We start from the raw sequence: 26,090 nt of genomic DNA, 5'->3' as shown, positions 1-26,090 counted from the left end.
GAAAAGATGGTGGTGTTTAAGTGTCCACTGGGTGTAGAGTCATCCTATCCTCAAAATAGAATCAAATGCTGCTAGCAAAACAATCTCTCAGGGCAGGATGGCTATGTTGTACTACATGGCAGGGTACCACCTGATCTTAATAGTAATGTTAATAAATGCCACTCAGGAATACTAATTATCAAAGCAGTTGCATTGCCATTAAAGTCATAAGCACTATTCTGTCTTGTAATTGGGAGTTTAATTCACTAACCAACATTTTCAACTCTAATAAAAGTTGGTAACAAGTTTGAGGACAGCTTTTGTTGAGAATAATTTTTAGTTTGGCTTTGAGTATGAAAGATGATAAAGTTTGCCAGTGCTGGATCATTTGTCTGCTGTGTGGTTGGAAAGTAGGATTTTTCAGGTGCTATTTGTGATTAAAAATATACATAGCTGATAGACTAAGATTATAATGAATGAAATTTGCCTTTGGTACTCCTTCAGTAAATGGGCTAGGTACAGATGTTTTCTACAGAGTACCTGCTAAGAGCTGGTTCTGCATTACAAAAGAAAGAGTTAAGCCAGGCAGTGGTGTCTTACACCTTTAATCTCAGCACTTGAGAGGCAGAGGCAGGTGGATTTCTGAGTTCGAGGCCAGCCTGGTCTACAGAGTGAGTTCCAGGACAGCCAGGGCTATACAGAGAAACTCTGTCTCGGAAAAAAATCGAAAAGAAAAGAAAAAGAAAAAGAGTTGGATTTGTGGGCTGTAGTTGTCAGCTTTTGAGCTAATAGAACAAAATTTTCAGTGGTAAAAGGATGTAGAACATGTTACAGCTTGTCACCTTTCATTTATAGACAGCACATACATTGTGCTAACTGACCAGGTGCAGCTTACTTTATTTCTTCTGCCTGGAGACTTCATCATGATTGGCAACAGAGGCTGGTGAATCACATACGCACATAGCTATTTACTGTTCTCAAAGTCAAAATGTGTTAAGCAAATTAATGATATAAATAACAGTAATGTTACCTTTTCATTGATTGTGCTTTTGCAATTAACAATTTAAATTCCCAGGAAAGAAATCTTAAAGAGTGTTAGCATGATATACTGAGAGCTCCTATTGTAAAATACATTATAGCTTTTCATCTTAGTTGTTTTAGTTGAGTACGGCCACTTTGAAAAGCTGTAATTTAAGAAGGAATGAAAGAAGGAAGACCAAAATGTGGATTTCATTCCTTCTTAAAAGGGGGAACAAAATACTCATGGAAAGAGTTGCAGAGACTAACTATGGAGCAGAGACTGAAGGAAGGACAAGCCAGCCTGATATAGCTGTCTCCTGAGAAGCTCTGCCAGTACCTGACTAATACAGAAGTAGAGGCTCACAGCCATCCATTGAACTGAGTACAGGGTCACCAGTGAAGGAGTTAGAGAAAGGACCAAAGGAGCTGAAGGGTTTGCAGCCCCTTAGGACGAACAACAATATGAACTAACTAGTACCCTCAGAGCTCCTAGGGACTCAACCACCAACCAAGGACTGCACATGGAGGGGTCTGATTTTTCTGGCAGCATGTGTATAGTAGAGGTTTGCAAAGTCGATCATCAATGCGAGGAGAGGCCCTTGGCCCTGTGAAGGTTCTGTACCCTAATATAGGGGAATGCCAGGGCCAATAAGTGGGAGAGGGTGGGGTGGCAGGCATGGGGAGGGGGGAGGCAACAGGGGTTTGTTTTTGTTGGTTTTTGTTTTTTGTTTTCTTGGAGGGGAAACTGGGAAAGAAGAAATCATATGATATGTAAATAAAGTATAATAAAAAATAAAAACATTTTAAGTAAATAGAAAAAAAGAAAAGCTATAATTTGCTTTTGCAGTATTTCCATTGCTAAAACTTTTCAAATCTGTTATAAAGTGACAATCTATTCTTTCTGAAGAGATTTAATATTGATAACCCATTTTTAAAATAGGAAGCTTTATTTTTTTATACACTATCTTGATCATGTTTTCTCCTCCATCAACTTCTCCCAGATCCACCCCCTCTTTATACTTTTTCGTCTTCTCTCTTCCTCTCCCTTCTCCCCTCCTCAAGAAAAAAAAATCAAAATGATAATACAAAACAAAAAGTGCCCAGCAATAAAACAAAACAATACATGGGGTCTATTTCGTATTGGGCACCTACTTCTGGGCTTGGAGCCTGCCCTGAAGTGCTCGATAATACTCAGTAACATTCCATTGGGAGAAAACATGGCTTCCTATTAGGTATCAATGGCAAATAACTAAAAGGTGGGATTTTAACTAAAAGTCAAACCCCTCAAGTCACTTAGAGATTCATGAGAGTAAGAAATGTTGATTTGTTATATGAAAGAATGTTTGAAGTATGAATAAAAGTTAGTGAGGCCAGTTTATATAAACACCTCAGATAATAAATGGTTGTTAAATTTATTTAAAATTAACATATCATTAATAATTTATTCAGGTAAAAAACAAGTATTGGAACATTTCATACCTCACATCTGTGCCCTGGTTATTGATTCAAGAGTGAATTTTTGCATTCAGCAGGAGGTAACTCGCTTTTCAGACCTAAAAATGAAAAAGTAAACAATTAAATGAAATAACTTATCTTAGGCAAAGTTTCTTAAATTAATTTCATGGGTTATATTTCTGTTGTCTGAGTAATTCATTGCCTGGCAATGTAATTTTTAAATAATCAATTAAAATCTATAATTGAATGGATTTATATATGTTTATCACTAATTTGAGAACCTATACTGCCAAGGTACTAGGAGTTTTCTAGTATGTAGATGCCAGTATAGCATGTAGTTTTGTATGTGTATATGCTATAATAACTATAAGAACAAAAAATAGGTAACCTTTTATTTGTCCCCTTAAGTCTTAGAATAGTTACGTGGTTTTTAACAGTGGGTGCGAAAACTTAAGTAAAGGAGTCATCCTGTGCTGAAGTACATTTTAGACTAGACATTCTTTCCTTCATCGGACTTACATTCCCTACTTAGAATTTTAAGTTCATACATCTATTTCTTTAAGTGCTTCTTAGAAAACAAAGTTACTTTTTTTCTCTTTCAGGCTTTAAAAAAAATGAATTTGATGCTTGACAGAATACCTCAAGATGCCAACAAAATACTTTCTAATCAAGAAATATTAACTCTCATGTAATAATTTTTAATATCTTGTTCTGATAAATTGTTTAAGAATTTTAAGGAACATGCAATTACAAATTTGAATTAAGTAATAGAGCCTGACAAGCTTATAAATTTTGATATAATATGGTATTTATATTTTCTCCAAAAGTCAGTTATACTAGCCAGTTGTATTTTTCCCAAACACAATGGGCTTTCTATCTAATTGATATTAGTTTAGCATATAATTTCTTATTTTAATTCACAGGAGTAATATGGGAGAAAGGATTTTAGATGTAGGAGGTAAGTATGTCTTTCCAAGATTTGAAATCACTTCAAATTTATGAATGTTATATATACCTTTGACAAAATTATTAGATTCCATATGTTATATTACCAGAATTCACAAAAGGAATTATAATGTTTATCTAAACTAAAAGAAGAATTTTTAGTTAATAAAAATATGGAGATGTCTTGGAACAAATAATTTGTCATGATGACAAAAATTAGATAAGTATAAGTATGCCCACCTAGTGATAGTTATGAATGGTAACTTAATGCTCCAACACATTGGAGATACTTGTGCTGAAATTTTTCTTAAATGACTTATTAAAATTATAATGTCTAATATTTTTATAGTTGATAGACAATTTTTAAACAATATTTACTACAAAGAACTTAATTTTTCTTTAGATTCTTATGATTAAATTTTGACTTAGTGACATATATAGAATAAAGTATGACTTTGATATGCATTCTGATATAACTATAAACATCACAACAAAATGCTATATGTTGTACAAATTGTTTTTCAATGTACAAGCATAAAGAAATGGTAAAGTCTTAAATGATTCATGGGTTTTTTTTTACTTTTAAAAAATGAATAATTGAATAAGAAAAATAAAATTTTCTTATTTCTCTTGTTCTTGTACCTTGCAAAATGGAGTTTTATAAGATTAGACTCTCAGCATCTAAACTGACTAATTTTTTTTTTAAGATTATGAATTACAGGTAGGAATTGTGGAAGCTTTGTGTAGAATGACTACAGAAAAACGAAGACAAGAACTAGCATATGAATGGTTTTCAATGGAATTTGTTGCTAATGCATTTAAGGAAATTAAAGACTGTGAATTTGAAACAGTAAGTAGTATAAAAATAACAAGTTTAGTAAATTTTTATATAATTTTTATTTTTAAAACCTTTTTTTGTTTTTGAAAACTAGGATTGCAGAATATTTCTCAACTTGGTAAATGGCATGCTTGGTGATAAAAGAAGGTAAGCATGATGCAGCGTGCAGCTAGTTGGTAAGGAACTAGAGCTCGGTGGCTACTTATAAATACAGTTTTTATTGCACTGTGAAATACGTAGATATATTTGTTCAAGACAGTATTTATGTAACATAGAGTATAAACTAGTACACTGCTAACCTGAAATACTCCTGATGGCTTTATTTGGCTTTGTACTTAGAAGGAAAAATGCATCTTATTTATTAGCTCATATTAATAATTGAGTGTCCTAATTTGGTTTACTCTGTTTCAGAATTGCATGTATATTATTATTTGGTGTTTAAGGAATGATAAAAATCTGGCCACCTACACATTGGAGTGAAAATGTATAAATAACATAAGTAGAATCTTTATTATTTAATATCAGAAACAAGCATGAAATGATAGAAAATATAAATTTCACCATTAAAATTTATGTGTATGGGTGTTTTGCCTCCATATATGTCTGTACTCTATGTGCACACAATCCTGAAACAACCAGAAAAGAGTCTTGTATAACCTGGAACTGGAGTTAAAAAGTTGTAAGAAGCCAGGTGGGTGCTGGAAATTGAACTCAAATGTCCTGAAAGGAACAGCAAACTCTCTTAACTGCTAAGCCATCTCTCCAGCCCAAAGCAACAGAGTATTGTAATACCTGGTCCCTGGGGATGTTCTGAATAAATTATGTTCACTTTATTTACTGAGGAAGTAAAAGATAGGGCTAGGTCTAAATGCAGTGAGTCTTATTGCCTGCGTTTAAGTCATAGATTCCCATCAGTTCTATTCTGTAACTTATTTAATCTTAATATCTTCAGTTTGCTTAGCAGTGTGATAGGAATACTAATAATATTTATTACTTATGTTTGCTAAAGCGACTGGCTAAAGTACTTTAAGTAGTATCTTACCACAAAAATGTTCTAAGAATTTAGCCACTTTTACTATCAACAATGACTTCTAACTGCGTTTTACACATTCAAGTCCTATGGGAACTTCCATTGTATTAATATTAATATGTAAGTGTAATTAGGAACAGTTGTTCATAGTTGAAATGATATTTTTAATTGATATAATTCCTTTAGTCAAAGTGGTAAGTAAATAGTATCCTTAAAGTAATAATGCTTTTCTTTACCTAAACAGATTTCCAATAAATTTTTGTTTAAAATAGTAATGGCATGGCCTGGCTTGGTGTTTTTCACCTATTATTTCAGTTACTTGCAAGGTTACAACAGCAGTAACATATTTGAGGCCAGCTCAGACAAGAGTGAGACCCCCATCTCAAAAATGGAATTAAAAAGATTATTTTATTTAAAAGTTTTATAAGAATCAACTTCCCCTTGATTCTAGATGTTGTTTTGTAGATATAACTTGAATAAGTTAGTTATTGGGAAGCTGATTTATTTTTTCCTAAATTGTTTTGTGTTTTAGGGTCTTTACATTTCCTTGCTTGTCAGCATTTCTTGGTAAATATGAGGTAAGTTCTAAATTCATACAAACGTCAATTATTGGATAATTTGTATATAAAAGTTAAATGGATTGTGGACTACATAATGTTTTAAAACATTAAACTACTAGACTTAGATGATGGTACAGCTAACTACTCCTGCCCTTACTGTGACAACAGGAAAAGATGGACTAGCTCATCTTAGCAGAGAGGGAGAAGAGCAAGGCTCTAGTTCTTTACCTTCTTCCTCTCCTTAAAGGCACTGCTGATGATGATCATTCTTGAGTATATTCAGACTATTTTCAGTTTCTGTTAATACTTAATATGATTTTGATTCCTTGATCTAATTTCTTTGTAAAACACTTAAGTAGCATTTCCTTGTTCTAAATTATCTAAATGCTAGACATTTCGGCTGTCTTCATCTAATTATACTTTATCTCTGGAAAGCATTCAGGGAATTTTCTACTTAAATGTGTTGCTGATTTCTAGAATAAAAAACTCAAATAATAGTTCAGCCACGACTATAACATGGTGATAATTTCCCATGTTTTATAAGCATCATATATACTAGTTTTGTATATTATGTTAGCTGCAGATACCATCAGATGAAAAACTTGAGGAATTCTGGATCGATTTTAATCTTGGGAGTCATACTCTGTCATTCTACATTGCTGGAGACGATGAAGTAAGCTCTTAGCCTTTTGTGTCATTGTATACACACGTGTGAAGGACATTCTTTAATTTACTTTCAGAATACATATTGGTATACTTTTTTATCCATTCTTTTGATAGATTTTAACATTAGCTTTTATTTTAAGGTTGTATAAGGTATCTTGCTAATTAAAATGAAACTTCTTTGGTTTTTTTTTATGTTAACAAAACGAGTGCTAAATTTTAATACTAATTTTAACATAAACCTTTCAGAAATTAATATTAACAAAATTTAAATTTTTTGACATATGAACAAAATGAGTCAACAGTAGAAGAGACAGCATGAAGGCTTCTCAGTGATACAGTGCTTAGCCTGTGCAAGGCCCTTGGACATTCAGACACTCCATGAGAACAAACATTGACAGATGACAGCAAAGGATTTTGCTCAGGCTTGAAACCTCCTGGGAAGATGTGAAGGAACTGTAGAAGTGAATTTCAGTTCTGTATGGTGTCATAGTCATCTGTATTCCAAGATGGAATATTTCTTATTGTCTTGTTTGTTATCTGAGGAAAGATATTGAAATCACTACTTCCTAGCTCTCACTTCATATTTGGTACAGTGGCATACATCTGGCTTCAACTGTGAAATCACTGCCAGATTCTGATAGAGCTGATCAGCACTTACTAATCTTGTTGTGGTTGCTGATATTATAAGGAGACTCTTAGCCTTTTAAATCTAGTGTTTTTTAGAATCCTACTTCTTTCCCACATAAAATTTTTATAAGTAGATGTTAGCCAATACTTTCTAGAGTTCTCACATACTTTTTATGCTAGAATACCTTCATAGTATGCTTATTTTCAGAAACTATTGGAGTATAGTTATTAATGTCCCACTGGTTCATTTTTATTTATTTATTCTAGATGATCTAGACCAGAATAAATCCACCTATAAATTATTTTCTAAAAACTGATCAAGACGCTTGGAGATTCTTCTCAGAATTGTACTTTGAATTCTCTTTCCTTTAAATCTCTATGGTAATATGTTCTTCCTATACTCTATGCTTTCCCTGGAATCCATTCTCTACATAGTTGCAACTTAAACCTCCATATCTGTCTCTTTAATGTAGTATATAAGACATTTTACAGCCTTCATACCTGGATAACCATCTGAGATATAGCAGTCTCTGTGTTTGAGCTACCCACATTTCAAATCTTACAGGTCCCGTCTAGCCCCCACGCCCAGGATCCTTTTTGCAGATCTCTGCAAGCTAGTTTCTGTGATAGTTTAGCTGGCAACTTATCACAGCCTAGAATCACCCGGGATGAGTTTTAATGAATAATGATGATCTAGATTATGTTGGCCTTGGAAATGTCTGGAGAAGTGGGAGATTGACTTGATTCTTAATTGATGTTAGAAGATACACCTACCTGGCATCATTCAATGGGTGTCGAGGGGAGGGAGAGCAAGCTGAGCACAGCAAACCAGGACCCATGTCTTGCTTCTCTGTCTAATCTTGACTATAGATGTGATGCTTCAGGTTCTTGCCTTAATGTCCCCGTGGTTATGAATTGTAACCTAAAACTGTAAGACAAATAAACCTACCTCCTCTAAATTGCTTTTTTGACAGGATATTTTATTACAGCAACAGACACGTGAGTAGGGCAGCTCCTTCTAATTGATGTTTTGGTAAAAGTACCATCTGCTTGTAAATGGGTTCTCTGGTACAAAGTAGCCTTGCCACCAAGTTATATATCACATTGTCTAATGGCCTTTTTCATTATAGTAGTTACTGAAAATAATTCTGTTTTTCTACCTCATAAAATATTAGGGATGTGCTTTTTTAAGGCTCATTATTCTTAGAATGAGTAAATGGAATGTTGGAGAAACAGAAAGTTGTATGTTTAGTGACAGATGGTACATGAGATAGGAGAAAGACAAACCACTGGAAAGCCACTTAGACTTCAACTGAAATTGATAGTGAAGTTTTAAGTCAGGAATAAATATATACTCAAGATCTTTTTCCTCCTAAATTTAAGGATCACCAATGGGAAGCTGTCACTGTACCTGAAGAAAAAGTTCAGATGTACAACATTGAAGGTACTAAACTTAAAGCTCATTTTTTTTGTAATTCTCTTTTTAGTTCCCATCATAAAGAATAGAACCTGCTACCTCTTTGAGATAAGGCAGAGTACTGAAAACAAAACATCAGTAGATACTCACATTCCACACCCCAATTTTCTTTATCTAAAAGCTGCAATATTTGGTCTGACCAATCTAATGTTGGTGTTTTCAAGGTTCTTACATTTCTTTCTCATTTGTTTTATTAAATTCAAACATCTCATGTCTCCATTCCTGTAACTGGAGTTGCATAATGCTGCTAGACAAAATTATGGAATCTTTTGGTAAAAAGGCCACATTAAGTAAATGTATATGTTAATGATTTAAGAGGACATATATCCCATCATATTTTTAATTTGCATTTGAGTTCTTTTTCTGCATGAACTCTCTGACTGTCTGTGTGCTCTCCTCTGTAGACATTGTGTAAAAATGTCTGTGTAAACATTTTTCCATCTTTTGCTGACCTGTCTTTTCACTTTTGAAGTTGTTGTGTGTTCTTGATTACCAATCCTTTGATAGATACATTTCAGAAACATATTCTTATTCTATGTCTTGCTTTATAATTTCAGAGGGTGTTGGGGGTCAGCTCTGGCGGGGGGTAGGGTTCTTCTTTCTTGTCAGTTCTTTTTGAGGCAGCGGAGGGGGAAGAGTGTAGGCAGAGAGTAAGACTTTGTTTTACAAGATTAGGGGGTAAGACTTTGTCTTATGAGAAATTTAGGGTTGCTGTATTATAAAAAGTTTACTTATCTAAGTCTAAGTTACCATGCTGTTGTAGCTGACCTGCTTTCTGTGTTCCTCTGAGGCCAGAGACTGCAGTTTCAGGCACTTAGCACCTCATCCTAAAACAGCAGGAGATTAAGTAAAGGATTAATGTGCTAAAGCCTTTTCTCTATTATCCAGATGCCTCTTGCTTGTCGGGCTAGCGGGAAGTTTGGAGCAATAAACTTCTCTTGAACCAGGAGAAGAGAATAACGTTATCAGAAGGAAAAACTTTTACATAATCAAATATGCATAATTTCACATAAATTCACATACAGATTCATACATGTTCATTTATTCATTTATTCATTTCCATTCAAACCCAGTTGGTCCCAACTTGCATGCATTCTCACAGTTACATACTTACACACACACACATGCATACATTCTCACAATTACATACTTACACACATATCCATGGAGCAAAAGACCAAGCACTGGTGCAGAAAGAACTCAGTCATTTCGGATGGAAAATGAGCTCCAATCTTTATTACATAGAGAAAGAAAAGGCTATCCTTTTAATGCTAAATGAATTAAGCCCATGTTTGTAAGAAAAAAGCTTTGTTTCTTTTAATAAGACTAAGCCTACCTTGTCCTTACCATGGGACCTTTTCTGTACCATGTTAAGGAGAGCCCTGCCTGCTCCTTTGCTCTCTACAGCATCTTCTTTTTTCCTCTTTCCATCTTTATTCTGCACATTTCTCTGTTAGTATTTTATGTTACCTATAGTTTCTAACTTATTCCACTCTGCATTCTCCTTCTAATCTAAAAAGTGTTGTCTAAAAACTTCTCCTCAGCTCAGTTCTTCTCACCTCTGTTCCTCTCACCTCAGACCTTTAGTTTTGACTCTTCTCTTTGTCCTCAGCCCTTAAACATCTTTCCGAATACATGATCACATGTTAAAAAGTTCATCAAATGTTCACACAGAAAATCAAATCATAAATTGAAATAGAAATTTACAACAGAGAATGTTTACATGCATGTCCATTAGGAGTATCTAGCTAAATATCCATCACCTGTCACAATTCCACAGGTTCACCAAAGGTTTTAAAACTATAACTTAAGTTATTAGTGAAGTTTTGTATAGATAAACCCAGTCAATACTGTATCTTCTGTCCTAGCACCTATAATAAATCATTAATCCCCTTTTATGACCTTTGGTTAATTAATTTACAAACTCTTGGAATGTGCTGTGAGTAGGAGAAAGTCTGGTTACTATCTAAGAGCAATTAACTGGTGACATGTGGGAGACCAGTAGAGTTCTCATTACAGTTTTGACTATCAGAAAAGGACCTAATAGCAATCCCATTATAAAAGAGCTTAATAATCACTGATATATTTTAGGAATTCTTATAGGATCATCATAAAGTCTTAAGTCATCTATTTATCTATATAGCATCACTATAAGACAGTACATCTTCGTGGATCTGCAGAGATCTGCTCCACAGGGGTGTGCTATTACTTAGTGATTATTATATATGCATAATAATAACAGGAGAAGCATATTAATAGCAGGAATCTTTCCTAAAATGAATCTCTTTCAGCCTTGCTTAATAAGGGTGCACCTGTTGCAGATTATATAATAATCCAAAGCAGGCCATTTCAGGATGATCACCTGCTGGTTATTAGCTTGTCCCATTATGGCTCCTGACAGGAGGGGAGGTCAAAGAAAAGCCATTAAATTTGAAGTCTAGTTAATTAGATATTTTTGTTATGTTTTGTTTTGTTTTTTCCCTGTGTGTTTGTTGCTTTGTATGACCTAAGAAATCTCTCATTCTCAGTCACAGAGGCTTTCTGTTTGGGCTTTGGCTTTTGTGTTTTAATATGGTAAATGAAATCCAATTAATTTTTGTCTAGGTTGACAGAAATTGTAAGAGATTATGTGGATTTTTAGCTATTCTGTGATTATTTCTGAGTTTCTTTGTTTTCATAATCATTTGCTGTGCCATTGAACATTACTCCTCTGTGGTTCCTCTATGAAGTCCCCTGGCTCTGTAAGATTGATCTTGCATCCTGCTTCTGTTCTGCATTTCTTTGATCTCCTTACATGTTGTGTGCCAGTACCACAGTGTTCTCAGCATTTCGTGTTCATGTGTAATGTAGCTAATTTATTTTCTGACATTTTGGAGTTTTCAGAAACACAGCCTTTGGATATCCATATACATTTTTAAAGGTCTTATCAGTCATTTCAGAAAACTTATTGGAATTACCACTATAGATCAGTATGGCAATACCTGAAATAGAGCTTTAATTCATAGAAATCCAGTTCTTCTTTATTTGTGTCCTCCTCTAAACAATGTTTTATGTTTTTCATTATGTCATATAGATCTTTTGATAAATTTATTCTCAAATATTCCCTTTTGCCCTTTATGATGATAAACATAATTTTAATTTCATTTTCAGATATTTTCTACTGGTATATAAAATAGTTTTTAAAATATACTTTCCTTGTGTCTTACAACCTTGCCAAGTTAACTGTTTTTTTGGGGGGGGCGAGGAGAAGGATTTGCTTCACCTTACTGTTCATAGTCCATCATAGAAGAAATCTGGAAACAAGAACACAGAGCCCTCAGAATAGTTCTAGCCCACTGGCTTGCTTTACTTTCTTATACAGCACTGAGCCACCTTTTCAGGTGTAGCACCACCCATTTCCACATAACTCATTAGTCAAGAAAATGCTTCACAAACATGTCCATAAGCTAATCCAATGGAGGCAAGTCCCCAGTTGATGTTCCCTCTAGTTTGTGTCAAGTGGAGAAAAGTTAACCGATGGTTTAAAGTCAACTTTCGATTTGCTGACTAGTGAAATGGTATGTGATGGTCATATGTTCTTATATCTTCCTTTCATTTTATTTTGCACTATTTTTGGTTATACTAGCTGTCTTTGAGATTCTTTTTTCTTTTTACTTTTAGTTCTCAGTAAGGTCATTACTGTACAGTTCTACTATAAATATTCTTTGGTGTCTGTCTTAGGGTTTTACTGCTGTAAACAGACACTATGACCAAGGCAAGTCATATAAAGGACAATATTTAATTGTGTCTAGCTTACAGGTTCAGAGGTTAAGTCCATTATCATCAAGGCAGGAACATGACAGCATCCAGGCAGGCATGGTACAGGAGAAGCTGAGAGTTCTACATCTTCATCTGAAGGCTGCTAGCAGAATACTCACTTCCAGGCAACTAGGATGAGGGTCTTAAAGCCCATACCCACAGTAACACACCTACTCCAACAAGGCTACACCTTCTAATAGTGCCATTCCCTAGCCCAAGCATATATAAGCCATCACATTCTACTCCCTGGCCTCCACAGGTTTTTTTTCAAACATATGAGTCTATGAGGTCCATATCTAAACACAGCATAATGCAAAATACATTTAGTCTATCTTCTAGAGTCCCCATAGCCTGCAACAGTCTCAACAGTGGTAAAAGTCCAAAGTTCAAGGTCTCTTTTGAGATGCATCCAGTCACTTAACTGTAATCACCAAAGCAAGACAGGGAACCAGCTGGGCAAACTCCAAACTCTACATCTCCATGTCTGATGTCAAAGCGGTCTTCAGAATCTCCAACTCCTTTTCATCTTTGTTGACTGCAACAAACTTCTTTCCCCTGGGCTGTTTCCACTCCCTCTTAGCAGCTTTTCTCAGCATATAGCCCACGACTCTGACATCTCAAACATCTTGAGGTCTCCAAGGCAACTTCCATGTTACAGCTTCTTGTTTCGATATCTGGAATCCATACATGGTCTTCTGGGTTTCTCCAGCTCTGCTCTCTGTAGCACTCTAAGCTCAGGTTGGTCCACTCCACTGTTGCTGCTGGTTTTGGTGATCATCCCATGGTACTGGCATCTCCAATACACTGGGGTCTTCCATTGCAACTAGGCTTTACCAATAACCTCTCATAGGCTCTCTTCATAGTGCCCAAATTCAAATCCATTGTATGACTCCTTCAGGCCTAGGCAGTCAATTGCATCTTTACCAATGGCCTTCCATGGCTTCTCACACTGCCAAGCATCAGCTGCTCTTCATGACCCCTCATGCTTTCAAAACCAGTACCACTTGAGTGACTCTTACACATTGCCAAGTACAGCTGCAGCATAAGGCACAACCTTGGATATCTCTGGAACACAGCTTCTTTGTGCTTTCAAAAACTACTTCTCAGAAGATTTCACCTCAGGAATACTGGTCTCTTCTTAATCACCACTAATTTCTTAGTTCCAGCTAACCAGTATCAATTGTCTCAGTAGTCCCTTCTATTCTGGACTCTAAAGCCAGAGCCAGTGGCCAAAGCTGATGAGTTCTGCTGCTCCCTGGAGCTGGAACATGGCCTCTCTTGTTCTATTACATTATCACTAGATTCCTCTTTTCTAACTCCTTCACTGCCTAAGTTTGGCTGCCCTGGATCTTGTTCCATAGATTGACTTTGAACTCAGAGAGTTGCATGCCTGTCTCCTGGGGTTAAATGTATGTATCACCATGTCTGGATTTGAGCTTTCCTTCACCTATAACTTGCTCTGTCTCAGGCTGGCTTTGAACTCAGAGATCTGCTTGACTTTATTTCCGGGATTCAAGGTGTATATCACCATGCCTGGATCTAAACTTAGCTGGGTAGGATCTTGCCCAAAGTACTCCCTTAATTTGTTTTCTCCTTGAACACAGGATTCACTTCCTAGCACCCCTTTAATTACTTGAACCATATATTTTATATTTTTCCTTTCTCAGCTTGCAACACTTGTTTAAAATGCTCTTCATGAGACTTAACCCAAGAACAAAATCTATGAAGGGTGTTTCAGACACTTCCCTGTCAATGCAATTAATCTGAGTCTCATCTTAGCCTAGGTAGACTCTTCAGACAAGGGAAAAAGAGCAGCCACATTCTTCACAAAAATACCACAAAATCAGTCTCTGGGCCACATGATGTAGTTCTTTTCCACTGAAACCTCTTGGCGCAGGTCAGCACAGTTCAAATCACTCACAGCAACAAAGCCTTCCATAGTCCTCCTAGGATGGGTCATTGAGCCCCACTTAAAGCATTCCACTGCTTTCCAAATCCAAAGTCCCCAAATCCACATTCTTCCAAACAAAAACATGGTTAGGCCTATCACAGCAATACTCCAGTCCCTGGTATTAAGTTCTGTCTAAGTGTCTTACCATGATCAAGGCAAGTCTTATGAAGGACAACAATTAATTGGGGCTGGCTTACAGGTTCAGAGGTTCAGTCCATTATCATCAAGGCAGGAGCATAGCAGCATTCAGGGAGGCATGGTGCAGGAGGAGCTGAGGGTTCTACATCTTTATCTGAAGGCTGCTAGCAGAATTGCCAAGTTAACTGTTTAATTCTCATCATTGTGTAGATTCCTGAGGGTGTTCCATCCATCAGTCATGTTTTTAAATAATGATAGTTTTATTATTCTCTTTTTTTCTCCTTTTCCTTCCCTGTTTCTTCCTTATAAAACGGAGAACATTTCCAGTACATTTATGGATAGAGGTGATAAAAAGAGGATTTCTTGCAGATTTCTTGAATGTGGTTTGGGGAAAGGTGATACATTTCTATAAAAGTGCTGTGTTAGTTAAGCAGCCTGGTGGACACCCTGCATCAGGCTGAGAAGGCTAATGGTAGATAGTTCATGTGCCTTTGCATATGAAACCATCATAGTTAATTCAAGTTAGTCAACATCTATCCCTCCAATCATCTCTATTTTTGCTCATTTAAAACAATTTCTTCTGCTACTTGGTCCCTAGACAGTTAATGTTGCCTTCTTCAAAATAGATAGATGTATGTTTGCCTAGAACTTACATAAATGGAATCATATGCTATATAACAGTTTCTGGTTATGTTGTTTATTTTATTTTAGCTACTTGATGTGGCATGTGTCAATAGTTTCTTTTTATTGTTGGGTTAATATTCCATCTAATGGCTATACCTTAATTAATCCATGCCCAGGGAACTTTGGGGCATTTGGATTATTCCAAATTTTAGCTGCTGCTTTAAATATTAATGTATAATCTGTATATCTATGCTTTACTTCTCTCAGGCCAATTACTAGGGAGTGCAGTGCTTGTCTCATACCAAAGGTATATGCTTATCTGTTCAACTTTAGAAACTTCCAAAGTACTGGCTAAAAATCTTACCAGTTTAGGTTTTTAACCTCAGTGTGTAAGAGATTCAGTTTCTGTACCAGCAAGATGGTTCAGTGGCTAAGGATACTTGCTACCAAATGACTTTGATTCCCCAGGACCTACATAATAATGGAAAGACAAAACCTACCCCTGGGAATTGCCCTCTGACTTCTACATATATACCGTGCATTTGTGTCTACACACCTACACATGTTTTCACCTGCACACACAGACAAAAATCTAATAGATTTCGTAAGGAACTAATTTCAATTTTGTTGAGTCCTAACTTCTCGTGTCTCACTGTTCTAGCAGTAAGAACTATCATTCCATTACTAAGAGAAATTATGAGAATAAGCATCTTATCTTGTTCCTAATGTCAGAAGAGGAAAAATAATTCATATTTCTCATCATTAAGTATTTTATACTGTCTTGGTCTGTTTCCTGTTACTATAACAAAATACCTGTGATTGAATTAATATGTAACAAGAAAAAGTTGATTTGAGTTTGTAGTAGTGGAGCCTAGGGAGTCTCATGATCAAATTACTAGTGTACTTATTTAATCCCTGGTAAAAGGGCCTCATGGTGGGAAGCAGAAGGAATTGTGTGGGAAGTAATTTTGAGGAAGTTGAGCTCACCTTTATAATAACCTTCTTTAGCAGCTCCATAAAAGTTGAGAAGAAATTAATCTGTTTATGGGCAGATATCTGCCATTAATTATTTAGCATTGCCAGAATAAGGAATTTTCAACTTGAGTTTTACTGTTAGTGAACTACCATATTCATATCATAGAACATTTTGGCAGTTTTTTATTTGTCTTAAATAACTTAATATATTTCACAGAGTTACCCCTTGAAATTGTCTGTTTTTATTGATCTGATTGTCTTTGGCTTTTTTCTAAAATCACTATTTCATTAGTACCAGTGATACACTGGTATTTATTTCCTGTCAAGTCACTTTATGATTGACATTGTATTTAGAGTTATAGAAGTTCTGAGTAATTCTCCACCAAAAAGATTTCTTCTATACAGAGAGAGAGTGAGGGACTTAGGACTCTGTGTGGGCAATGGTGGCTCATGTTAATGTTGCCTTTTAATTTCTGTAAATTTATCTCAAAGGTGTACTTATTTTAGTTTATTTGACTAAGAATCTTTTGGGTTTCTGTTTTAACTTGAGAGGCTATGGTATCTAAACTTTTGCTTTGTAGAGAAAATTCTAGCTCAGCTCACTAGGCATTCATTCCAAACTCTAGCTTATATTGTAAGTAAGGACATGACTGCATTTAAGACTGGCCTGTTTCAGGAAGCATTTTATATTTAAGCCAGTTAGGCAATTGGAGAATTAACTTTTAATAATTAAAATATTTTAATTATGCTTAATAATTGTACATAATTATGAGGTACAGCATATTTCTGCACATGCACATAGGAAGTCCTAGTCAGAGAAATCAGGTAAGAAAAGCTTAGTAGGAGGGACTGAGTAGCCTTTCCTATATATCTCCAGAAAATAAAGTCAATAGTTCTGCATTATAAAGTACATAGTCTGCATTTACTATTTATTAACCCTGAGTCAATTTTGAAAGAAAAATTAGTACATTTCCTTTTCTCATTAATTTCTGTCCTTGTTACATTCTGTTGTACATCTCTAAAGTTTTTACTGCCAAGATACTTACCTCCTCTGATTAAAATTTTTCTCTGTGTGTACCTTTACATTGATTTCTCCACATTTGACACTGGTGGCTACAATTTATTTATTTTTTAAATGCTTCAGCTGAGCTCTAAATGTACAGAGAGCACTACTGTTCTCATAATCTTATCCTAAAGAGTGCCTCCTTTCTTTTCTGACCAATCGTGTATGATGAAAACTGCTTGGTTAATTCCAGTAAGGAAGCTGTTCTTTGTTTTAATAGTTGTCTCCTTTGACAAATTTGACTGCGTGTTTAATTGTAGCAGAGCGTAGGTGGGGGCACATGTGAGAGGCATGGTATATGTGGAAGTCAAGAGGACAACTTTTGGGAGTTGGTTCTTTCCATCATGTGGGCGCAGAGGCCTTTGAAGTTCAGGGTCATCAGGCTGTTGGCAGCAAGTATCATTGCCCTCTGGTCTAATGTAACCAGGCCTGAAGGCCATTCTTCGCTATTTCCTCTCCATTTACCTGTCACTTCCCTCTTCCTTGTATTCCTACTTCTCAGGAAGTATTTTGTATTTTGTATTTGTCCTGTCTCTCTCTGTTCCCTGTTCACCATGACATGATAATTAATGAGAAACTAAATATTGGTTTATTTTATACATGGGTTACGAAATCATTTTAAATGATTTTGCAGTTAAAGCACATTATTACATTCGTATTAGAATCAAATAATATCTTGATGTGTTACTAAAACCTAGCATATTGATATCTGAGCAATAAACTAGATGTTTTTAATCTTAGTAAGATTACTAATTTAAAACACAAATTATAGTTCAAGACTTCAGAGCAAACACCAGAAATCTCACCATACATATTGATAAAGTACAACAACATCAATGTATTGCTATGTAAATGGTCACAACTCATAGTAGATGAATCTTTGTACAAAGAATTATCCAAAATTATAATTCAAATCTTGTAGGTTTGCAGTGGAAGAAAACACTTCATTTAATAGATTCTCATATGTGACAAAGCAAATGCAGTTCAGAAGCACGGAGCAGTTACTAGTAAGACCCCATAATGATGTATAAATGTATGAGTAATCTCCATCAGAACATGAAATAATCTTAAAACCACACGAGCTTTTACCTCTGAAACATGAAAATTTAAGATTAGGCTCACATGAATGTTTAAATTCTTAGTTGTACCACTGTAGTAAGAAACAGCAGCACTTTATCAGTGACCAGTTCTTAGGACCACCAAAGGCCATTTCTGTGGCAAATCCCATATATGTACAAAAGAGAGACATTTCCTTATAAGAGTTTTAAAACTATATTCTTCATAAAAATACTTGCTCTTAGAGCAGGTCAGAGTTGCTTGCATCGCTGAGGACATAAAGTTCCCTCCTTTGTGTGTTTTGTTATCTTTTGGCCCAAAGGATACTGTATGGGACAGGTATGGGGGCTTTTCAAAGTCACTAGCAGGAGGCAGGCAGGAGCACTTGTGTATTAGGACTTACTCTGTGAAGGCAGATTGATGAGTTACTAGGTGGCTCTCTGTGTATCCTTGTGGTGCTGAGTATGAACACCTCCTACACTGGGACTGGAGTATGTCTTTATTGGATTCAAAAGTTCCTTGAAAATAAGGACTGTACCCTTCTCCCTTCTAAAACCCTGTATTTTTTTATTAAAATCTTATTAATAGTCAATATGTAAATTTAACAGGGATCTTTGTGTGTGTGTGTGTGTGTGTGTGTGTGTGTGTGTAGGAATAATGTAAGTATGAATTCAAATTATTTTCTTTATCTTTAAGAAAGCAGCTTTTTCAGGCATGTTCATGGGATATTTTAAGAATTGGACCTGAAAACTAGAAATCTCTATTTAGGGCATTATTGTATAACATAGATGAGGACACTGAAATGGAAATATAAGTTGGCTAATTTGTTTTTATATCAGTAATAGAGTTGAGTAAACACTCAGTTTAAAAAATTTGAATTTTGATTCAATTTGATATTTTATTTATAGTATATAGACTAGTATCATGGAGATTAATATGCTATCATTAATGTTATTTCCTATATACAGTGAGAGAATCAAAGAAGCTACTGACTCTAACTTTGAAAAATATAGTAAAAATTAGTAAAAAAGAAGGAAAAGAGTTACTTTTGTATTTTGATGCATCACTAGAAATCACCAGTGTGACTAAAAAACTTTTTGGTGGAAATAAGTATAAGGTAAGCTTTTAAAACCTTGTTCAGCAAGTAGTAGTATCATGGTTTTGCAAACTCAATTTGGGACTATAAGATTAATTGCTTTTCCCATTATCAAATTCTTAAAATGGCATAGATTTTAGCTCTTTAAAATTACAATGTGAAGGGAGCTGACAAGATGGCCCAGTGGGTACAGGCACTTTACCACCAAGTCTGAAGGCCAGAGTTTGACCCCCAGGATCCACCTTTGTTGAAAGGAGAGAACTGATCTTACAAGTTGTCCTCCAACCACTACGTGTGCACTATGGCACATGTGCATGAACACACAGTGAAGTTGTACTGTGGAGTACTTATTAGCTCAGTAAGTCCTATTGCTTGAGATGTCTTTATAAAATAAAATCTCAGGCAGCAGAATTATCTTGACAGTAGCTGCTTAGATCATTTGATGAGTTACTGTCATGTATTCAAATACTGAAATAAAACATTTTCAAAATGCTAAACATTTTGAGAATTATAGAAATGATCGAAGTAAACAGTTGTCATATGGAAAGATTACAAAAACTAGATAATATTCATTAAGGGCTATATCGCAAAGCATAATTGTGGAGATGAGACTTAAAAACTCCTATGGAGAAAGGGTATCATGAAAGTGTACAAACCAAGTACTGTTTAACTAAGAATATAAAGTGACATTTATGGGACATTGAGGCAATACTCTTCTTAACAAATTTGGATAATGTAAAAAAATTATGTCAGACAAGGCTTGGTTGTATGCACTTTTAGTACCAGAATTCAGAAGGCAGAGGCAAATGGATCTCTGAGTTTAAGGCTGGCCCGACTACATAACAAGATCCTGTCTCAAAAAAATTACTCAAAGATTTAATATATTAATAAGGAGCTCTTATATAGAAATCAAAGTGGAAAACTTGAGAATGGATAGTACTAAGTAATTAAAGTGTTCTTAATTTAGACCATTTATATATGTATATCATATTATGTATGACTTGGGGATAGTTGGCAATTGTGGAAGAATAGGTAGAAAATAAATGTACTAAGTAGAAAGAAAATGGCATCACTTTGAATTACTTGAATTTTAGGAATTTACCAGAAAACAAGGTATTTCAGTTGCCAAAACATCTATTCATATACTTTTTGATGCAAGTGGATCACAGGTATGTCTCTGACTTATTTGATTTTTATTCAACGCTAATTAACTGTGGTGGAAAAGCCAATTTTAGAGGGTAACTATGTGAAAACAAATGGTCTCAATATAAATGATTCTGCAATAAATATTTTAGTTAATGATAATTTCTTTATAGAAGTAAAAGATTGTTGAAAACTACAATGCGAGTAATTTTAAAAATAAGAACTGTGACTGTCAGAATTTGCTTGCAAACATGGCTGTTTTATCAGATTATTTGGTGAAACTTAGAAAATGCCTAATAAGGAAACATAGTGTGACTATAAGAGGAACAGAAGTCTTACAAAAAAAGTAGTGATTTTTTTTGAGAAATCTATTTGATTTGTAGTTTTTCAAAGTAGAATTCTCTCCATTATAAATCTTAACAGATTCTAGTACCAGAAAGTCAACCATCTCCAGTCAAAGAAAACCTCATTCATCTAAAAGAGAAATCTAACCTCCAAAAGAAACTTGTAAACCCTCTAGAACTAGATGATGGCAGCAGCCAGGATGGCAGGAAACCCAGCCAGGATGAGGTAAATATGGTGTAGCAGTTCACTCTATTAAACAGCCACATCTGTCACTGCTGAGGGAAACACAGTTAAAGCATCTAGAGTGCATATAGTATTGCCTTGACTAATTTAACATTTTGATTTTTCCATCTTTTACATATGCAAAAAGAAGCAAGGATTTTAGTAAGTCATGTTTATTACGCTGTGTATTTGTAAATCCTAAATTGGAGGTACATAGAATAACTACTTTTCCCATTCATGCTTTTTCTATCATTGTTTTGGTTCTAACATAAAGTGCAAGCTTAAAAATGTCATCAATTTTTAAGTTCTTTTCTTCATACACTGAGGCACCTTATTTATGTGGTACTCTCTGAAACTCCTGTCCCCCCTCTACTCCCTTGTTCTACTTACCAATTTCTGTTACTTTTAGGAATCACTCCAAAGTGGTGTGGGGTAATTCAAACCCTTTAGACGAATCATTGGCACTGAATTCCTAAAATTAGTTTATGAAGGAAAATATTAAAGGGTATTTAACATGTTGAAAGCATTCAAAATAGTTTTAAATACTTGTATATGTAAACATCCTCTTCATGAAATACTGAAAACCCCAAGTCATTGGTTAGTTAAATATTTATAAAATATTTTCAGCTAGTATATAAAGGTAGTATATTGTATATTCCTATAGTGATCTACAAATATTTTAAAACAGTATCTTAGTCCATTTGTTCATTACCAGCCATGAAGATGACACCATTTAAGTTAGCCTAAAACACAGAAATATGTGGGATATTGTATTTACTTAAAAATACTTAACCTTATGCATGTAGTCAAGGCAAACATTGTGAATAACATTGTAGGTTATATAATGTTTAAATAGAATGTACTTATTGTGACTGTTTCTCATGGTGCAAGATCACTACACCTAGCAAAAAGAAAATGTCTGAAGCATCAATGATTGTTCCTGATACAGACAGATACACTGTGCGAAGCCCAATACTCTTAATCAACACATGTAAGTGTTATATTTTCTTTCAAGATTTCAGCAAGTATTTTAAGAGAGGAATTTTTAATTCAGGGGAATTCTAGATACAAAATTGATAAAATTATGAATCACAGTATCTTCTAACTAGAAAATATATTGATGTAAACATTTTTAAAATTAATATTCTGTTAGTAATTTATCATGAATTAAGCAGGAGGCATCATAACATAGTGATTAGCAATAGTGTTGGAGTTTTCAAGTTTCTTGGATTTAGTTCTTGACGGCCAGATTTGTACTTGAAACACAGTATTCCCTGGGAAAATTCAGAATCAATTTATTTTCCAACACATGGAACCAAAATACCTTATCAGTTGTTTAAAGGAGTACATAAAAATCATTCATTAAAGAAATAATGATATGAAATTGTGCCATAGTGCCTGTTACATTCTAGTACTAGTTGCTGTGATGGCATCTTAATAATGACTTCCAGTCTAAAAATCCTACTTGCCCACTGGGTGACAGCCTTGTGCATGGCAGACTTCTCAAATTAGTAGTTTCCAATATGAAAAATTCTCTGAATTCTTCCCAATGAATTTTTTCTCCTCTTGTAAAATGGCATAGTGTCCCCTTACTCATCTAAGCCAGAAACCTAGGAACTGTCCTGGGAGCCTCCGTGTCTCACCTTTCTCACCTGAAAGTACCTCTATAACAACAGGGAAAACAGCTGCTGTCTTTGCTCTTTTAGCAACACCCCGAAGACGTAGGGAACCACTGCAAACAATAAATTCTACCGAGAAAGCTGTTTCTAAAACATCAGAAAGTGGAATGGATTATACCGTGTCACTCAAATCTAGACTATCTGATGGAAGAAATGGATGGAATAATAGAGCCAACGTAAGGATACTTTGTGTTAAAATAAAATTTAACAAGTTATTTTTGAAATCCATACTGAGCTGCCTTCTTTTCCAAACACAATCTCTACTTATTTAGAAAACGATGTTTTTTTCTAAATACCAGTTATCCTTGAAAAGGTCCTTATGGCACATGACCCATCATGCTTACATTAAAACTCTAAAGTATTTACTTCACTCTTCCTGAAACTTACACATTGCTAGGAGAAAGGGCTTTCTGTCACTCCCTGATTCTACAAACCTGTATCTGCTGTGGGGAGGCAGAAAAGAAAGGTGAGCTCACAGTAGGATGTGTCCTAAAGTATCTCAAGGGTCAGCATGAGTTTGACAGACTCCTAAGACTGCTGTACTCATAGCACAAGCATCTTCAGATACACACATAGAAGGTAGTGAGAACCCACTGAGGAGGAAGAAGCCTACCCCCAAAGATGAAAGCTAACTTAAATTAGTGTATCCAGAAAGATACGTGTCATAAGAGTTGAATATATTGCAAAGCATAGTCAGAGTAATGGTTTACATTGTCTAGCTTGTTTAATAAAGTTACTATTTTTCTTATTTTGTGGCATAGTCCTGAGGATTGTACAATGACTAGTAGCACAGAGAGGACAGCTAAGGTAAAATATCTAGAGTATGCAATATAGTTTGCTGATAGTGGTGGTAGGATGAATCTGTGGCTAATTATTTAATATTTCCTAAATTTCAGCTCTTAACATTCTCAAAAGAGAATAGAGTATGAAATGTATAGCAATGGGAGATATGTTTCTGGAGATTCTAGAAATCATCATAACTTTAAGTGTATTGGCTCTTAGATAAGGATAGAAATTTGTAGAATCATCTGCCTCCTTGTCTGCAGTGAAAGTTATTTTCTTGTGTTTCTTGTTTTAGATTTATTTATTTTATGTATATGGTACTCTATCTGCATGCCAGAAGAGGGCATCAGATCACATTGTAGATGATTGTGAGCCCCCATGTGGTTGCTAGAAATTGAACTCGAAACCTCTGGAAGAGTAGCCAGTGATCTTAACTGCTGAGCCATCTCTCCACTCCTATTTTCTTGTGTTTAAGATAGGCAATAGTGTTAAGAATATGTGCTTAACATTCATAAAATATGTATACCATGTAATTTTCATGCTAAGGCAAACTTACTTTTCAAACCTTAATGGTCTTTGAAAACTTGAATTCATAAATTATGTTAATTTACCTTAATTTATGTTTACATATATATTTCCTCTGTTAATAGCATAGCAAAACTACTGCAGTAATGCAAAACAAAGACTACGAGGACAATGAATCCCCAGACCAAAATTTCAGTAAGTTCTTTTGGGGATTAATTTTAGTCAGTGTGAGTACACCTGCAAAAATGTGTGTGTGTGTGTGTGTGCGCACGCGCATATCTGTAATAACTGTGCTGGCATTATATAAAGAAATGCTGATGGGATGACTCTCTTTTAGACTATATAAACCTTGATCCTGGGAAGTTTATGTCTAAGAGGGAGGAGGGTGCAAGGCCAATGTTCTCATCCCCACATGTCAGCTTGTATAGGATTAGACGCTCACTTTAGTCTTCCAACTGTGTGAAAAAGTGAAAAGAGAATGCTTTTCTTTTGTTTAGGTGAAATTGAGGACATTTTCTCTGATGCACATGCAGTGGAAAAAGTAGACAAGCCTGTGTGAGTATGACACTGTCCATAAGACCACTTAGCATTAATTCATATTGTTTTGGATGAATAAAATTGTAGTTAACATATTTGAAAGAAAGGTCTTTATATTATCAGAATGCAATGTCAGCACTAACTGCTAGGACAGTAAGTAATATGCTTTCCTTTCTATTCCATGTGAAGCAGCCATGTGTATTTTTTGTTTGTTTGTTTTTGTTTTTATTCTTTAATCTTTTTTACAGTCCAGACTTTATCCCCCTCCTGGTCCACCCTCCATCTGTTTCACATCCCATATCTCCAACCCCCAGCCCCTGTCTCTAAGAGGATGTCCCCACACCCCCACCCCACCAGCTCTCCCCACACTCTAGGACCCCAAGTCTCTAGAGGGTTAGGTGCATCTTCTCTGAGTCCAGACCCAGCAGTCCTCTCCTGCATATGTGTTGGGGGTCTCATATCAGCTGGTGTGTGCCTGGTTGGTGGCTCAGTGTCTGTGAGATCCTGGGGTGGGGTCCAGGTTAGCTGAGACTGCTGTTCTTCATATGGGGCTGCCCTCCTCCTCAGCTTCTTCCAGCTTTTCCCTAATTGAACCACAAGGGTCACTAGCTTCTATGGTGACCACTGGTTGGGTGTAAATATCTGCATCTGACTATTTCAGCTGCTTGTTGGGCCTTTTGGAGGGCATCATGATAGGTCCCTTTTTGTAAGCACTCCATAGCCCCAGTAATAGTGTCAAGCCTTGGGGCCTCCCTCTAAGCTAGATCACAATTTGGGCCTGTCGCTGGACATCCTTTCTTTCAGGCTCTTCTCCATTTTTGTTCCTGCAGTTCTTTCAGACAGGAACAATTCTGGATCAGAGTTTTTGACTGTGGAATGGCAACCCCATCTCTCCTCTTGATGTCCTGTCTTTCTTCTGGAGGTAGACTCTACAAGTTCCCTCTCCCCACTGTAGGGCATTTTATCTAAGGTCCTCTCTTTGAGTCCTGAGAGTCTCTCACCTCCCAGGTCACGGGTACCTTGTGAGGTTGCCTGTTTCCATTCTTTCTGCTGGCCCTCAGGGCTTCAGTCCTGTTTCCCCCAACCCCCAATACCTGATCATATTCCCCTCCCTGTTGCCTTTCTAACACAGGTCCTTCCCTCCTGCCCACCCACACCTGTGATTACTTTCTTCTCCCTCCCAAGAGGGATTGAGGCATCCTCACTTGGGCCCTTTAGCTTGTTACCCTTCTTGAGTTCTGTGGATTTTATCCTGGGAATTCTATACTTTTTTGACTAATATCCACTTAGTAGTGAGTACATACCATGAATATCCTTTCAGGTCTGAGTTACCTCACCCAAGATGATATTTTCTAGTTCCATGCATTTGCCTGCAAAACTCAGGATGTTCTCATTCTTAATAGCTGAGGAGTATTCCATTGTGTAAATGAACCACATTTTCTGTATCCATTCTTCCATTGAGGGACATCTGGGTTGTTTCCAGCTTCTGTCTATCACAAATAAGGCTCATATGAACATAGTGCAACATGTGCCCCTGTGGTATGGTGGTGCATCTTTT

The 26,090-nt window shown here is 35.7% G+C and overlaps 1 protein-coding gene across 1 annotated transcript in view; it reads left to right on the top strand.

Annotated features, from left to right (window-relative positions):
* Positions 1 to 26,090, top strand: part of Sycp2 (synaptonemal complex protein 2) — a gene marked incomplete at its 3' end in the record, with an annotated part of 80,345 nt that overhangs the window by 8,852 nt on the left and 45,403 nt on the right. Inside the window, exons 7-21 of the mRNA XM_031373288.1 lie at positions 2,449 to 2,534; positions 3,057 to 3,142; positions 3,378 to 3,412; positions 4,107 to 4,249; positions 4,332 to 4,384; positions 5,800 to 5,845; positions 6,405 to 6,500; positions 8,504 to 8,564; positions 19,171 to 19,319; positions 20,393 to 20,467; positions 20,865 to 21,011; positions 21,900 to 21,999; positions 22,715 to 22,863; positions 24,121 to 24,190; positions 24,493 to 24,550. Coding sequence (XP_031229148.1) covers positions 2,449 to 2,534; positions 3,057 to 3,142; positions 3,378 to 3,412; positions 4,107 to 4,249; positions 4,332 to 4,384; positions 5,800 to 5,845; positions 6,405 to 6,500; positions 8,504 to 8,564; positions 19,171 to 19,319; positions 20,393 to 20,467; positions 20,865 to 21,011; positions 21,900 to 21,999; positions 22,715 to 22,863; positions 24,121 to 24,190; positions 24,493 to 24,550 — 1,354 coding nt within the window. The remainder of the gene's footprint in view (positions 1 to 2,448; positions 2,535 to 3,056; positions 3,143 to 3,377; positions 3,413 to 4,106; positions 4,250 to 4,331; positions 4,385 to 5,799; positions 5,846 to 6,404; positions 6,501 to 8,503; positions 8,565 to 19,170; positions 19,320 to 20,392; positions 20,468 to 20,864; positions 21,012 to 21,899; positions 22,000 to 22,714; positions 22,864 to 24,120; positions 24,191 to 24,492; positions 24,551 to 26,090) is intronic.

The sequence above is a fragment of the Mastomys coucha genome, unplaced genomic scaffold (genome assembly GCF_008632895.1).
Source record: "Mastomys coucha isolate ucsf_1 unplaced genomic scaffold, UCSF_Mcou_1 pScaffold15, whole genome shotgun sequence".
Taxonomy (NCBI): Eukaryota; Metazoa; Chordata; class Mammalia; order Rodentia; family Muridae; genus Mastomys; species Mastomys coucha.
The sequence above is the reverse complement of the archived record's forward strand: the minus strand, read 5'-3'. Positions and strand labels throughout refer to the sequence as shown.